Consider the following 14,343-nt stretch of genomic DNA (forward strand, 5'->3'; position numbering starts at 1 on the left):
GAGTATAGCAACACTGTAGATGTGCAATACCATCAAAGGGTCTTACACAAATTAACATCAGTTCCCTTTAAAACAGTAACCTCAGTAGTCCTCTACATTACACTAGATCCACATCTAACATATCACAATATTTCACTTTACACAAACAACCTAAAAAAGCATCTCTCATTAGGAGCCTTCAGGAAGACACTAAATAACACAGAAAGGCATGAAACAGTTGATATACAACAATGCAACCCTATAAACAACATCCCCCTAGAAAATGTAACAGTGCAGCACCTGTAGGCCAGGCTCTATCCACCACTTCATCTCAAGATTGTACCCTGACCAACATGGAATTATTTTATCTCTCCAGTAGTATCTCTTTAACCCCTGTAAACACTACGGAAAAGACCAAGCAGCAAACTCTGTGTAACTACAATTTGTTTGCCCTAGTAGCATATCTTTAACTGTAGTGGCATCTTCACAGTAAGTAAGTAAATTTTATTGTGCAGTTAATCAAAACCATTACAAGCAATCATCAATTTACAGTTTCGTTGTACACAGAGAAATTACAAATTACACTAGTGTTATGGCAGTTCATGAGTAAAAAAACACTGTTAAAAATGCAAAATGAGAACTTTAAAAATATGATTAGTGGTTTATAAACATAAGATTAGCCTAAAAGCTGGCCCAATCCTCTGCTGCCTTTGCGGCGGGGTGTGTTAGGAAGGGAATTAAGGATCTTCACAGTAGACTTAATGATCATTGGTAGCAAGTCTCTCCTGATATCCATCAGTGGTTTTTTTAGCGTGGACTGTGTTGCTGGGCACACATGTGAAAAAAGTTAGTTGCACAGTAGGTTTGACTTTCAGCATCATTCTTAGGATTGCCTCCCTAATTTCTGGAGAAACCACCATCACCATACTTTGCAAATCAGAATTGCCAGCCATCCCTTTAGCTGCAAGCCTTTAAATCTTTCGCACACCTCAGTGTATATACCCATTCAAGCCACCCATCAGATCACCCAGGATATTCTCCATTATTGGCTTCAATACAAGGAAGAACTAGTTCTCTTAATTGTGCTCTTGCAGCGCGTGATGTTCTCTAGGACTTCACAACAATGCTCAATCTGCACTATGCTCCCAAGAGCACAGACCTTAAAGTGTGCCAGGTTACTCAAAGCATCTTTGGTCAACGAGTCCTGGCCCTCCATCATCCGAAGTGTAGCTGACAGCATCTTTACAGATTGCTCAACCTGTGAAATTCAGTTTGCAAGCCCACAATTGTCTCCTTCACTGCTTGGATTAACATTTCAATCATGTTAATATTCTGTTGTTCTGCTATGAGCACGTTAGTTGACTTGAGTAGTTACTGTTCTGTTCTCATCATGTCCACGCTGCCCAGGAGTTCTTCCCACCTGCTCTTGCGGCTTTTACTCCAGGAACCATTTCTCAAAATATATGTCTGCTTTCCATTTCTTTGTGGCAGCAATTGTCTTCTCTGAATATGTGGAGGATCACAAAGTGCAAACTGCTTAGTGGGCTGGCGAGGTGTCACCCTCTGCAATACGTAAAAACATGGAGAGGAACTCTGCAAACACAGGGGGGTGTCCTATGTCTGCACCTGGAGTGCAGGCCTCACCTTGGTTGAATCAGGAGCAGAGTCCAGCAGGCAAAAATAGCCCTGCTGTTGCAGCCTGTGACTGCTCCTCCCCAACACACATCTCTGGCTTGTCACTGTGCTAGGTGATCCTTGTGTTCCTATATTTTTGGTAGCCCTGAATCGCCACTCACTTCACCAAGCTTCAGTGTTCTGGTATTCCTCCAGGTCACATGTGTGCCACCTTCTCCATGCACTGACACATTGCAGAGTCTGCCAGAAATGGTGCTGATCAATATACTCTGGGCGAGAAAGCAAAAGACACACAATTGATGGACGGAATGCGGAACAAATCAAAACATTCACCCCCTGTCAAGAGATCTGGGTTAAATCCATAATTCTTTTGCTCATCATGCCACCCCAGGTTAGACCTGGCCATATGCAAATCAGTCTTGACCCTGTGCCTCATGGGAACAGTCCAGCCCGAACTGCCAAGCCAGGACCTCCCTGGACCAGAAACAAGCATCCTAGGACCGGTTTCGGGGTTTCACCCCTCATCAGCCAGGATAGCTTGAATGCATGGCACAGTGAGCCCGGGACCCACGTCTGGGCATCCTCCAGTGGCCCACTGGGAGACACAAGAGCCTTCACTTAATGTGATGCTGCAAAACCTACCTCGACTGAAAAGGGCCTGCTTCCCAACTTAGCAATTTTCCCACATGTGCACCAGGTCTGGCAGACCGCTGGACATCTCAGGTATTTGAGTGGGTGAAGAAACAGTGCATTCACTAGGGGCTCAGAGAGCACAGACATCTTGGCCTCTAGCGAGGCCCACCTTTGTGAGTGTTGGGGGGAGTTTATAAAATTTCATACAAAACTGCCAAATGCAGCGTCTAAGCTTTTAAAGTTAGAAAGTTTCAGTGAACTTACAGGGGGATTGTCATAAACAAGTTATAAACCATTGAGTAAGATGACCATCTTTGCTATAATATACCTTCTCTTTTACATTTCTTAATCAGACCAACATATTCAACATGATTCAAGCTGATTATCCAAACTACATCACTTGCACTCATGACCCCAAGTATTTTGTTTAACTAACTCTGGTATTCGCTGCAAGAATGTCTTGGTTTGTAAAGATCTGAGGTTTTTCTTTTGATTTTATGAGATTTGCAGATATTAAGCCAAATTGTCGAGCATCCAACTTAGTAACCCTAATTAATGATTCCACATCTACCGAGTCATTGGCACAAGCTGAAATTTTCTTTTTGTGACTACACACAAAAGTCTATTTTCTCTTAGCCTCTGGTGTGCAAGTATGTTCTAGATAAACTGAAAATGGAATAGGAAAAGTGGTCAACCCGGTCTCAATCCCTAAATGACATTAATTAACTTTGATTCGAACTTTGATTGGAACCCAGTATTAACCTGGATTGGGGGTATTGCTCTTGTATAATATCTATGCACAACCTAAATATATAGGTGCTAAACACATCTTACCCGCTGTATGCACTAAGAAAGGCCTTAACCTAAAAAACATTTTCAGCTTCCAATAGAATGAATGTTGCATAGGGGAGACAATTTTGGTGATGATTTTAATAATGTGTGTGGCATATCCACATTGGTCTTTGCATCTAAATTAATCAGTGCAATCGGTCTATATGAACAGCAGACCTTTGCATGTCCTTGTTTTACTTAGGGATGATTGTCCTATTCCTCATTCTATGTGCTGAAGATCCTGAGCCCGTTGTCAAAATCAGAGATTACTTGTAAAACTAATGTGAAGAGCCCTACGATAAACTTAGACTATTTTGCTGGGATGGCATCTGTGGTTTTTCTATATGGGAAATTTTTTTAAGCCTGTTCTCACCACTTCAAGCATAAATGGACGCTCCAAGGTAGAACTAAATTGCTCCACGAGCTGCGATCAATCCAAACACCTTAATTCTTTCCGCCCTTTTACATCTACCCCAATTGTTTTCCTGGTACAAGCCCTGGTAGTAGTCCGTAAAGACCTTGACTATTTTATCTAGTTGTTTGAACTTGAGGCACTGCTTATTATAGGTACTATAAATACCAGCAAGTGATTCCCTTTCCTGTGGTTTTAGTGTAGCCTCCTTCTTATACACTGTGTTTGAGCACCTTTATATGATATATGAAAATGCAATTCTATTTAGGAGTAAATAATATTCACTTTGTTATCAATATACATTTGAGTACTCTGCACTCCTCAGTATGCTGTATGGGCCTTCCATTAAATGATGAAAAGAAAAAAGTGATGGTGGAATTGCTCGAGTTAACCTCAGCCACTGGTAACTACTCTTGCCAGCCAATCATTTTTCTTCACCACCATGCCACCTCAGACAAGAACAAGTCATATGCAAATCAGCTTTGGTCCTGCTCCTATAAGAACAGCCAAGCCCGCGTGGTCAGGCCAGGCCAGGCCCCCTCTGAACAGGAACACAAGCTACCCCAGGTGTGTTTCAGCCTATTTGGACCTTGACAGTAGGGTTCGGCTTGGATTCTTTGGTACAGTGAGCATGGGATCCAATTCTGGGCATACCCGTTGCACTGAGATCAGCTTTGGTCCTGCTCCTATAAGAACAGCCTAGCCCGCGTGGCCAGGCCAGGCCCCCTCTGAACAGGAACACAAGCTACCCCAGGCCTGTTTCAGCCTATTTGGACCTTGACTTTAGAGTTCGGCTTGGATTCTATGGTACAGTGAGCATGGGATCCAATTCTGGGCATACCCGTTGCACTGAGGAAAATAAAATGTGATGGGTGGATTGCTTGAGTTAATCACAGCCACTGATAAGTACTGTGTGTCTCACAATCCATTCCATCTGGTCTGGGGTTGCTTGTGTTACCATCTGAAGGTGACCTGGTGTCGCAGTTCTGTCTAGAATGTTCCTATTGGAGCCAGACTAAGGCTGATTTGCATATGACCGGCATGGTGGACAAAATTCTTCGGACTAGAATGCGTCCCTAAAGCGATTGTCAGTGGCTGAGAATAATGCAAGCATTCCTTCCTTAACTGTGTTGTTTGTTGCATCCATTAAAAGGTGTTACAGTTCCGGCCCAAACAGAAACCAAATAATGGGACATTCTGTAATCCTCACTTTTTGTGTTTCTTGATTAAGGGGAACTGATTTTATTTCCACATGTGGCCCTCTATCGTCCTATACCTATTTGGATTGATAGCCATTAGAGGTTTTTGGACCTATCAGCACGCATTTTCTTTAAGGCACAATCATATTGGTTTAAAAAATGTAGATAGCCACTGCCAAATATTATATGTTTAAAAGCTGTGTGGTATGAAATGTAATTTAACTTTACTTTTTGTAAATTAACAGAACATGGCAGTATCCCAGGAGTTCTTCCTATACACATAAAAGAAGAAGAAGAAGAAGAAAGCTATTCCGATAACCAGCAGGAAAACACAATCATAGGATGCACAACTAGTCCAACAGGTGAGCTAATAATATCATGTTATGTTAATGACATTGTATAGCACTTGTTTCCCTAAGGTTTCATGGCGCTAGTTGAACTTCAGAGACATGCACACTACACATAACAAACACTAAACGTAGTTCATAGGAGATGCGTTACAATGCCTGTTATAAAAGTCCAGTTTTAAGCTCATATCTAAATTCATTAGAGAACCATTAGAACTTAGAAGTGAATTCCAAGACAGAGAAACTACACCCTCACAGTTTATTTTTGGACAGTTTGGCTATTATCAAAATGTTAGCTGTGGAGTAACGCAATACTCTAGCAGGTCGAAACACTTTAACATGTTTTTGAATGAACAATGGAGAACAACGGTGTGTGACCTTAAGTACAATAATAAGTGGTTTGAGCAGAATATGTTTGTTTAGAGAGATCCAAAAGAAAAGCATGACTACATTTTGAGACTCCCATGATCAGGCAAGTAGCCTTCTTCTGAAGAGTTTGTATTCTCATTGGTAAGTATTCTGGTGTGCTAGATAAAAGGAGTCCAGTGTCATCCTTAATTAAAAAAAGATTGATCTTTTTAAGATTCTTCACATTGAAAGAGAAAGTTGGGACAAGAGGAGATATCTTGCTTGCGAGAGATAGTTTGGAGTCAATTTCTACTCCAACTTAACTGCAATCTAACAAGGGCTTCTATGATTCTACAGCATGTTGGAAATAGTTAAAGCTATGCAAGCTCACAATTAATAGTTCGGACACGGACACCTACACCTACTCTAAAATTGAATTGTACTCATGTAAATCTGCATACACAACTCGTAGAGGATATTACACATTTCTTCGCATAAAATATCAAAACAAAACTAATAATTTTCCTAGAATCCCAATGGTTTTCTTTACTTATAGTTCTCCTTGGCACTAGGATGTCTTCTTCCTCCAATATTCAACTCCTCACTCTTCACTAAGAGACCAATTTCCAAATTATCACTTCGGTGTGGCAGTAAAAACCAAAATGATACCCAGTTCTTTTCTGCAGTAAGACAATAAAATGTGTACAGCTGCCCTTTGTGTTTCATTTGTATTGACTGAAACTCATTGTCCTACTTTGCAAACTTGTGGTGGCACAAGTGTGACAAACCATAGTGCACCCAGACTATCTGATTCCTTCAAACGTGGATTTAATCAATTCCTGCTCTTTTAAATGACTTTGATAGTTCTGTGTGTCACCCTTCTCCTGTTGCCAACAGTGTCTTGATCCAGCTTTTTCCCAATCCACCATCATTCCTATTAAAGATGTTAACCGTACACAAATTCTACACTTGTACACACAGCATATTTTGATTTCTCTACTCCGTCCAAAGTTATTGAGAAACATGCCTGTAATGTACTGCTCAAAACAACCTATTTTCTTGTTAGCGTTTTTCAAACCCTTACCATCTATGATCACTCTCCCTATTTTCCGGTTGGGTGACGCATTGGTCCCTCAGAAACGTCTCCTGTATGTCATCTTTCTAGGTGTCCCATTAAAGACCTCTCTCTATTTACATTAATTCAAAATACATTTGAATCCGTTAACCTGGCAGGTAGTTTCTGGTTGGCAAAGTTCATATTTTTTGTTTGTGATTTCCCCTCAGACTCAGTATTTCTCCCTGGCTGTGGATGTTAATTATTTGCCATTATTAATCAGAATAGCAACTAGGAATCCCTCCGTCCTATAACTCTCCTCCATGAAAAAGAGATGGTGACTAATTGTGGGTTTGCCTATTTCTTTCCAGTCCTCTCTAGGTTCCAATAAATTCCCTTAGTCTTGCATCTTGTCTTGCATGTCCTTCCCAAATATCAAAACATGTTCCGGAGGAAACTGCATTATCTGAATGTCATTAAAAAAACAAAGGATCACACTTTACAAAAAATGTAGTGGGTTAAAATGGGCCAAATGGCATCCTGAAAAAAACTGAAGACTGGCGACCCACTTTTGATCTGAGAAATGTAACCAAATATACAAAAAACAAATATATCACACGATTACCATGCTGGATTTGAATCAGTCATTTCCTCACTTCAGTCGATCAGCTAGTTGCCTATTATCATATCCCAAATATCTTCAGTATGCCTATTTGATGATCAACAATACCAACACCAAGTGCTAATATTTAGACTCAAGTCTGCATCACAAATCTTTACAAAGTGCACTGCACCATACCTTTGACATCAAGGGTGACCTGCTACAAAAGATGAAATCGTTACAGAAACTCAAACTAACAACATTTACCACCTTGCAAGTCTTGAAAGAATTAGATCTCACCCTCAACATCAGCAAATTGTCCCTTCTCCTCATAACCTCCTGAGAATTGCTAGGGGGTGGAGGCTGAAACCCCTTAACAACAGTGTACCCCACATTGGACAGAGGCAACTAGCTCATATCTTAAACTTGCTCGGTGTTACTGCAACAATGCATGGTTTGAAAGTGGAAATAAATGCCTGAAGGTCATCAGAAGCATTTATAGCACTGGAACTTTTCTCATGGCAGAGACCTCAACTAGTAGCCTCCAGGTCCGTCAGTATGAACATCAACAGAACCTAAACCATAGCTGGCGGGGATCTCAATGTTATGAAGGAAGCTGCCACCTGCAACTGTCTTCAAAGCACTGAAGGTTTGCCAAAGCATGTGCAAAGTTTAAATCATTACATGGTGGATATGGGCAGGTAAAATCAGTGGCAGTTGTCCTTCCCTCAAAAGGGTAGGGTATCAGCACTAGAACGCTGCAGTCCTGTGGCAGACAGGTGACAGAGCCAGGGATTACTGTTGGGTCAGCTATTAGAAGCTGCAGAGTCAGTAACCCAGTGGTTCCTCCACTTCTAAAGGCGGTGGGGAAATTTTGGGGTTGACAGTGGTACTAATTTATGGCATTCTGCAGTGTCTGCCAAACCCCAGAGTAGCCCCTTGCTCCTCGTTAAAATGCGCTGAACAGCACCCCAATGGAGGGTGCATTTCCATCCATCTCCCTGCATGGACAAGGACACATGGATGCTAGATATTGTACAGAATGGTGACGAAATCAGATATTTGGTTACCCCTCTTCTTATTCTTCTGAGGGATCCTCCTATTTTGGACTGGCTTGTTCAAGAGACAGAAATCCTACCGAAGGAAAGTGTGACAGAGATAGGTCAGAAACCTCAAAGGAACAAATTAGAATTTCCTGATGGAAAAAAAAGAAAAATCCCGAAACAGGCATTTAGTCCCATTATAGATTGCAAGAATGCAAACAAGTCTGTCAAGGGGTAACTATTTAGGATTCTAGTGATACATCTGATTTTCCCACTTTTACAGCAAGGGCAAAAGAACGGTTCCATTGACCTGCAGGATGAATATTTTAATGTCTGATTTTGCTCGAAACATTGGTATTTCCTTTGTTTTAAAGCAACAAAGAAAGGCCATCAATGTAGAATTCTACCTTTATGTCTGAAGTCAGCTCCCAATGATTTTTCAAAATACATGGCAATAGTAGCAGCTAACGCTTGAAAAAATTGAATATTTGCTTACCCATAGCTAGACAACTGGATTGTTAAGACTTCCTTTAATCAAAGTATGTTGGAGTTTTTAAGAATGATTATAGACCTTCTACGTAATCTGTGTCTCTAACTCACAAAATCAACACTGAATGAATCCAACTCACAGCATCCAAAAATTGGACAAGGCAAATGGAAGAATGTCTTCTTTGCACAATAGATTTCTGTCTGTTAAGCTGACACATTCTCAGATTCTAGAACAAAGAAGGGTCAAGGCACACAAGTCCTGCACTGAGTAATTGTAGTAAGAGATTATATTTGCAACATGGTGCAAAGAACCAGAGACGTGACCCACCTACGTCTCTATATGGGGGAAAAGAAAAACCCCTAACCAAAACACACAACGTGGTTCAGCACTCAGTTTCACAGTTAGTTAATCAGGTAACATGGGTTGTAATCCATAGTCCACAAATAGAGAAAACAAAATAATATATTCTCAGTAAATCATTGTACGAGTCGTTCTTCCTTCGAAAATATATTCTTTATTAATGAGTTGTTTTTAAAAACACAGCATGCAATTGATAGCCGATGCGTTTCGTCCCTCTGGGACTTCTTCAAGGCTTAGCATGCAAATGGGGTTTCCTGCATGTTCTCCAGGTTGTATTTTCTAGTTTGGATACAGTGATGTATTCAATAGTTGGAGTATGTTAGCTCCAAAAGCGTACTGGTGTGATGTCTGGTTCTTTTTTAACCGGATGTCATGCCAGTAGGCTTTTGGAGCTAACATACTCCAACTATTGAATACATCACTGTATCCACACTAGAAAATACAACCTGGAGAACATTTTCAGATTCTGTCTCTCAGTTTCCTTCAGTCATACAAGTCTGTCCTCTTCCAGACTATATTGTTTGTACATCTTCCTAATGTGGTACTTCAGACTACAAGTGAAACCCCTTAAAGCATGCTTAGAGGTTCAATGGTATCAGGAGATGGGGACTTGGACAAGATTCAGATAACTACCTAACACAACTTTTCAGTCCCTTAAGTTGTGCTGTCAAAGAAAGAATGTACTCAAGTGTGCCTTCTTCTGTTTTCCTCGGACCATTAAACATTGGTAATGGATGCTTCTTGGGTGCCCATATGCACAGCATCCCAGCTTAGATGATGTGAACGCTCAAAGAAAGAAGCAGTAACATCAGCATACCAGAACTGAGGGCAGTGCATCTTGCTTCAAGGTCCTTACTTCTGGCTTGCGCATTCAGTCCTATCCTCCTGCAACTGAGAACACAACCACTGCCTTTTAAATAAGCAGACAAGGATGGGTGAGCTCCATGATTCTTCCTCAAGACGCTGAATCTGCATGGCATTGGATGCTGGCAAGGAATATCAAGTCTACAGAACACCAAGGCATACTAGCCTCACATTACGAATCAGATTAGCTGTCTAGAGTGTCTGTTAGGATCATCCACGGAGCGAACTGTCACTGAACTTGACCACCTGTCTTCTGGGCAGTTAGAAAATGGATAGTTGAATCTTCCAGATAAGTACATGCCTATTTTAAAAGAGACAAACCATCCTAAATGAGATCTGCTTATGCCTTAAAGTGTAGGGGAGTTTGTATGTGGTGTCCTAGCAGGCAGATTGACCTGGGAACCTTAGAGGAAGAAATTGCATTATTTCATTACGTTATCTTTTTTAACTGTCTAAATCTGGCTTGCGGTGTCCCTCTATTACAGTTATTCTGCTATTACCGCTTATTTAATGTCACCTTCTCTGGCATATGTTTTTTGCGATTTTACTGATGGAAGAGTTCCTGGAGGGCCTATGGTATGTTTTGCCACTAGTCAGATACTCACCCTCATGCGAATTAAACCTTACTCTTGCTAAATTTATGGGCCCACTGTTTGAACCAATGCATAAAGTTGATCTACAGCATCTTTTCTGGAAGGTTGCTTCTATGGTTGTTATAACGAATATATGACGTGATCCCGCAATCGATTACCCCGCATACCATCACCCCGCATGTTTTACAACACGGGTGCAATTACTCCGCAATACCATCACCTGTTAGAACATCACTCAGGACGATGAGGGAACTACAAGCACTATCTTCCAATGAGCCTTAAATGGTCTTTCATTGTAATAAGGTTTAACTGATTTTCATATTCATCAACCTATTTCTGCAATAATATATTCACATTTTCAACTTCTGTGGTGTAATGGTACTTATATACTCTGCATATTACTGTTTAGCAAATACAAACGATATACGCTAGGACAAATTTTAATAGTCTCTTGTATTGGACATTCCTACTAAAAACAACTAAACCTTTACTAGGTAGTCCAAGAATCCACTCTAAGGAAGGAAAGCAGCTACAGCTGTTCTGATGAGAAATGTACCTATGCCATGTATTTGTAAAGCAGTCACATGGAAATAAGGCCATCCTTTTGCTAAACGTTTTTTGTATTTGGTCTACTGGATTGATAAATGGATCACACCTCACTAAGCAAGTTGTCTGCATAAAAGATCTTACCGTATCTGTCATAATGCATTTAGGGTTGGGTTAGTTTGCTACTCTATTAAACTTTTTATGAATATTGGAGATAATCCCATGGTGAAGGAAAACTTCAAATCCTAGTTTTTCTTTTTATTTAGAGTTGTTTGCAAAAAAAGATTAAAGATTCATTTGTTATATGTTGACTCGCAATCCATAATGTATTTGCACAAACCAAGCTCCAACAGAAAGAACCCCGTGGGACTACGAATTTGTGGTAATAAAGACAAAATAATTAGATTAGTTTAAACATTAAAGTAAGAGGAAGGATCTTCAGGGCACCTCAGTAGGGCAGTTTGCAGGTCCGGTGTTATCTCACCTTCACAAATTTTGCTCATATCGGTAAAAATAGTACTTCAGCTCAAACATGAACAGAATATGTGCACTCAGTCACCTGTTGCTCTAATGTGGATTTTGCAATACATTAAACCCATCCTGCATCATTATAAAATATAACGTTGATCTTGTCAGCCCAATTAACTCATTTTATCGTGGTACGCTTTAGAGAGTGTTTATAGACCCATGTACTATAGCCTGCAGATCCATGTACTATAGCCTGTAGAGAAGCTTCCCCGAAATGCCACTTAATAAAATACAGGCGTTGCCCCCTTATCAGTTTTAGACATTAGGCTCCACCACTGGTGAAATTTGTAGAAATTATCACAAAACAGGAACACATGCTTGTGTTCAGGATTAGCAATAGAGATTGGCTGGAAAAGGGAGGGTAAGCATTTTTACATGTTAATCTACCTAACCAAGGAGAATGATGGAGGTTCCCACCGCACAAAGTCCTTCATGATTGTTGGACCCGGCCTCGTGGCGTGGATTGTGCCCGTTCCCCGCCCCGGCCTTCACGGGCCACCCTTCTGAACTGCACCGAGGCCCTTCATCCTGAGCTGCACGAGGTCGCATACTCCTCGTGGCTCCGCCATCTTGTTGGCACCCACGTGACTCTGTGCACCAGCCAGCGCGGCCCCGCTCAACCCGGCCTCGACCCCAGCGAAGCTCCGACATCGAGGCACCACGAACTGGCCAGGGGGTGCCACAGGAACCATTCATCGCCCCCGGCGGAGGACAGTATAGATGGGACCCCCAACTGTCCTCCCCTCTCGAGGTGTGATCGCCCTGCAACTCCCTTGGGCCTGGCGCCTCTCCTGCTGGGCGTCTGGCCACCTCCACCCGGCCTCTCCGCCCCCACCGGGCGCCTGGGTCCGGACATCAAAGGGCTCCAGACCTATATCTGGGGCGACCCCGCCACAGATCGGCAGTTGTATCCCGGAGTCGAGAGCCCTGCTGATTGAATCGCGGCTGACCCTACGGAGAAGAACTCTTGTCGGAACCATCACGAGCCCTGCTGACTGCGTCGCGGCTCCTTCTTGAACACTTTGAAGCCACCTGGAACATCGGAGCCCTGCTGACGCTGTCGCGGCCCAACCTCGCTGAAACCTCCCTCGGAGCCCTGCTGACGACGTCGCGGCTCGAGCTGAGCAGAAACCATCTTGAGAGCCCTGCTGATTGGATCGCGGCTCTCCACGACCTGTACGCCGGAGCCCTGCTGACGCCGTCGCGGCTCGACCCCTCCGAGATCCGGAGGTCCTCCAGCTTGAGGATAAGAACTGGGCCCCAGGTACCCTCGTACCGCACTCCTGCCAAAGACTGTCCCGCTACCCCTACCCTTCCAAAGAGACACGGAGACTTTTGGTGGATCCCTCGATCCCTTCGTGTAAATATTGACCTCGTAACCTTTTTATTGCTGATAAAGAATTGCTTGTCTTGAGACAACCTCCTTGAGTCCTGTGTGGTGGTGTTACTGTGCTAGTACGTGATAGGAGAAGGATCTCTCAGGAGACTTCTCGGCAGCGCTCGGCTACTTCGTACCAGTGTGAGGGCCCCCCTTGGTGGTCTCGCCGACTCCTCGGGGTCCGCCTTCCAACATTTGGTGGCCAGCGACGGGATCCGAGCCGAACGCAGTACGTACCAGCCAGTACCCACTAGCTACCCATCCAAACGAACAGTAATCATGAGCAGCCAGGAAAACAACGCGACAATTGAGTTCCAGCCCGAACGGCTGGAAGAATATACGCATAAAGAGTTAAAACAGTTCTGCAAAGACAAAGGCATTGCAACCACCGGCCTAGGTACCAAAGAGGACATGCAGAAAGCTCTGAGGACATGGCTGGAGGCCGGGGCAGGCCCCTCCCAGGAAGAAGGTCCCTTGCCCCTGACTGAGACCACATCAACCGCACTGACTCCGGCAACCGGAGGAAGAAAGAGCCTAGAAACCGGCCTCTCCCAAGAAGAAATAAGAGAGCGGGAGAAGGTCCGGAACCACGAGCTAGAGCTCGCACGACTGCGGCTGGACGGCGAACTCCAGCTGGCAGAAAAGAAACTGGCCCTAGAGCAGCTACGGCTTCAAGAGGAGATAGAGGAGAAGAGACGACACCGGGAGTTGGAGGAAAAGAAACTGACCCTTGAGCACGAGCGCAGTCTCAAGGAGCTCGAAATCAAGGCCAAGAACGGAGGGACCAACGCCCCCAGTACTAGAGACACTCTACCGCCTGCCGAGACCAAGGTACATATCCCGAAAGAGGTCGTCAAGGAGTACTACAAGAATGACGACATCCAACAATGGTTCAAGGCCTACGAGGTGGCCATGACCTCTCATCGGGTGCCCCGAAAAGACTGGGGCGCGGGCCTGTGGGGGCGGTTCCTGAGTGAGGGTCGAGACACACTGCTCCAGCTGCCGGAGGAGGAGATGACCTCCTACGATCACATGAAGGAGGCTCTGCTCACCCGCTACGGGCTAACCGCCGAAATGTACCGCCAGCGGTTCAGAGACTGCAAGAAAATCCCGGGTACCACCTGGGTGGAATATGTGGACTTTTTCAGTCGGGCCCTAGAAGGGTGGATCAAAGGTAGCAAAGTAACCACCTACGGGCAGCTGGTCGACCTCATCGTGTGGGAACATCTCTCCAACAATTGCTTCGTGGAACTGAGACAGCACCTCCTCGACAGCAAAATGACCGACCCGCGAAAACTCGCCGTCGAGGCCGATCGATGGGTCAACTCCCGGGTCCCCCGGAACTCAATGGGGGAGTACCAGAGGAACCCCACCGGACCCCCCCGCCAACGCGGTGGAGGGGGAGGGCCGAACAGGAACCGAGACCCTCCCGCCGGGGCCCCCAGGAGCCCCCCTCGAGGGCCACCGCAGCAACAACTCTCCCCGAGCCTAGCCCGAAGGGG

At 43.9% G+C, this 14,343-nt stretch overlaps 1 protein-coding gene across 4 annotated transcripts in view; it reads left to right on the forward strand.

The window, feature by feature from the left end:
- The window catches only part of LOC146861881 (uncharacterized), a 133,124-nt gene that overhangs the window by 111,860 nt on the left and 6,921 nt on the right, over window positions 1-14,343 (forward strand). For all 4 annotated transcript variants that reach the window (XM_085641052.1, XM_085641053.1, XM_085641055.1 and 1 more), the window contains one exon: window positions 4,935-5,051. In XM_085641052.1, the coding sequence (XP_085497178.1) occupies window positions 4,935-5,051 (117 nt within the window). The remainder of the gene's footprint in view (window positions 1-4,934; window positions 5,052-14,343) is intronic.

Source organism: Triturus cristatus, chromosome 2_2 (assembly GCF_964204655.1).
Source record: "Triturus cristatus chromosome 2_2, aTriCri1.1, whole genome shotgun sequence".
Classification (NCBI taxonomy): Eukaryota; Metazoa; Chordata; class Amphibia; order Caudata; family Salamandridae; genus Triturus; species Triturus cristatus.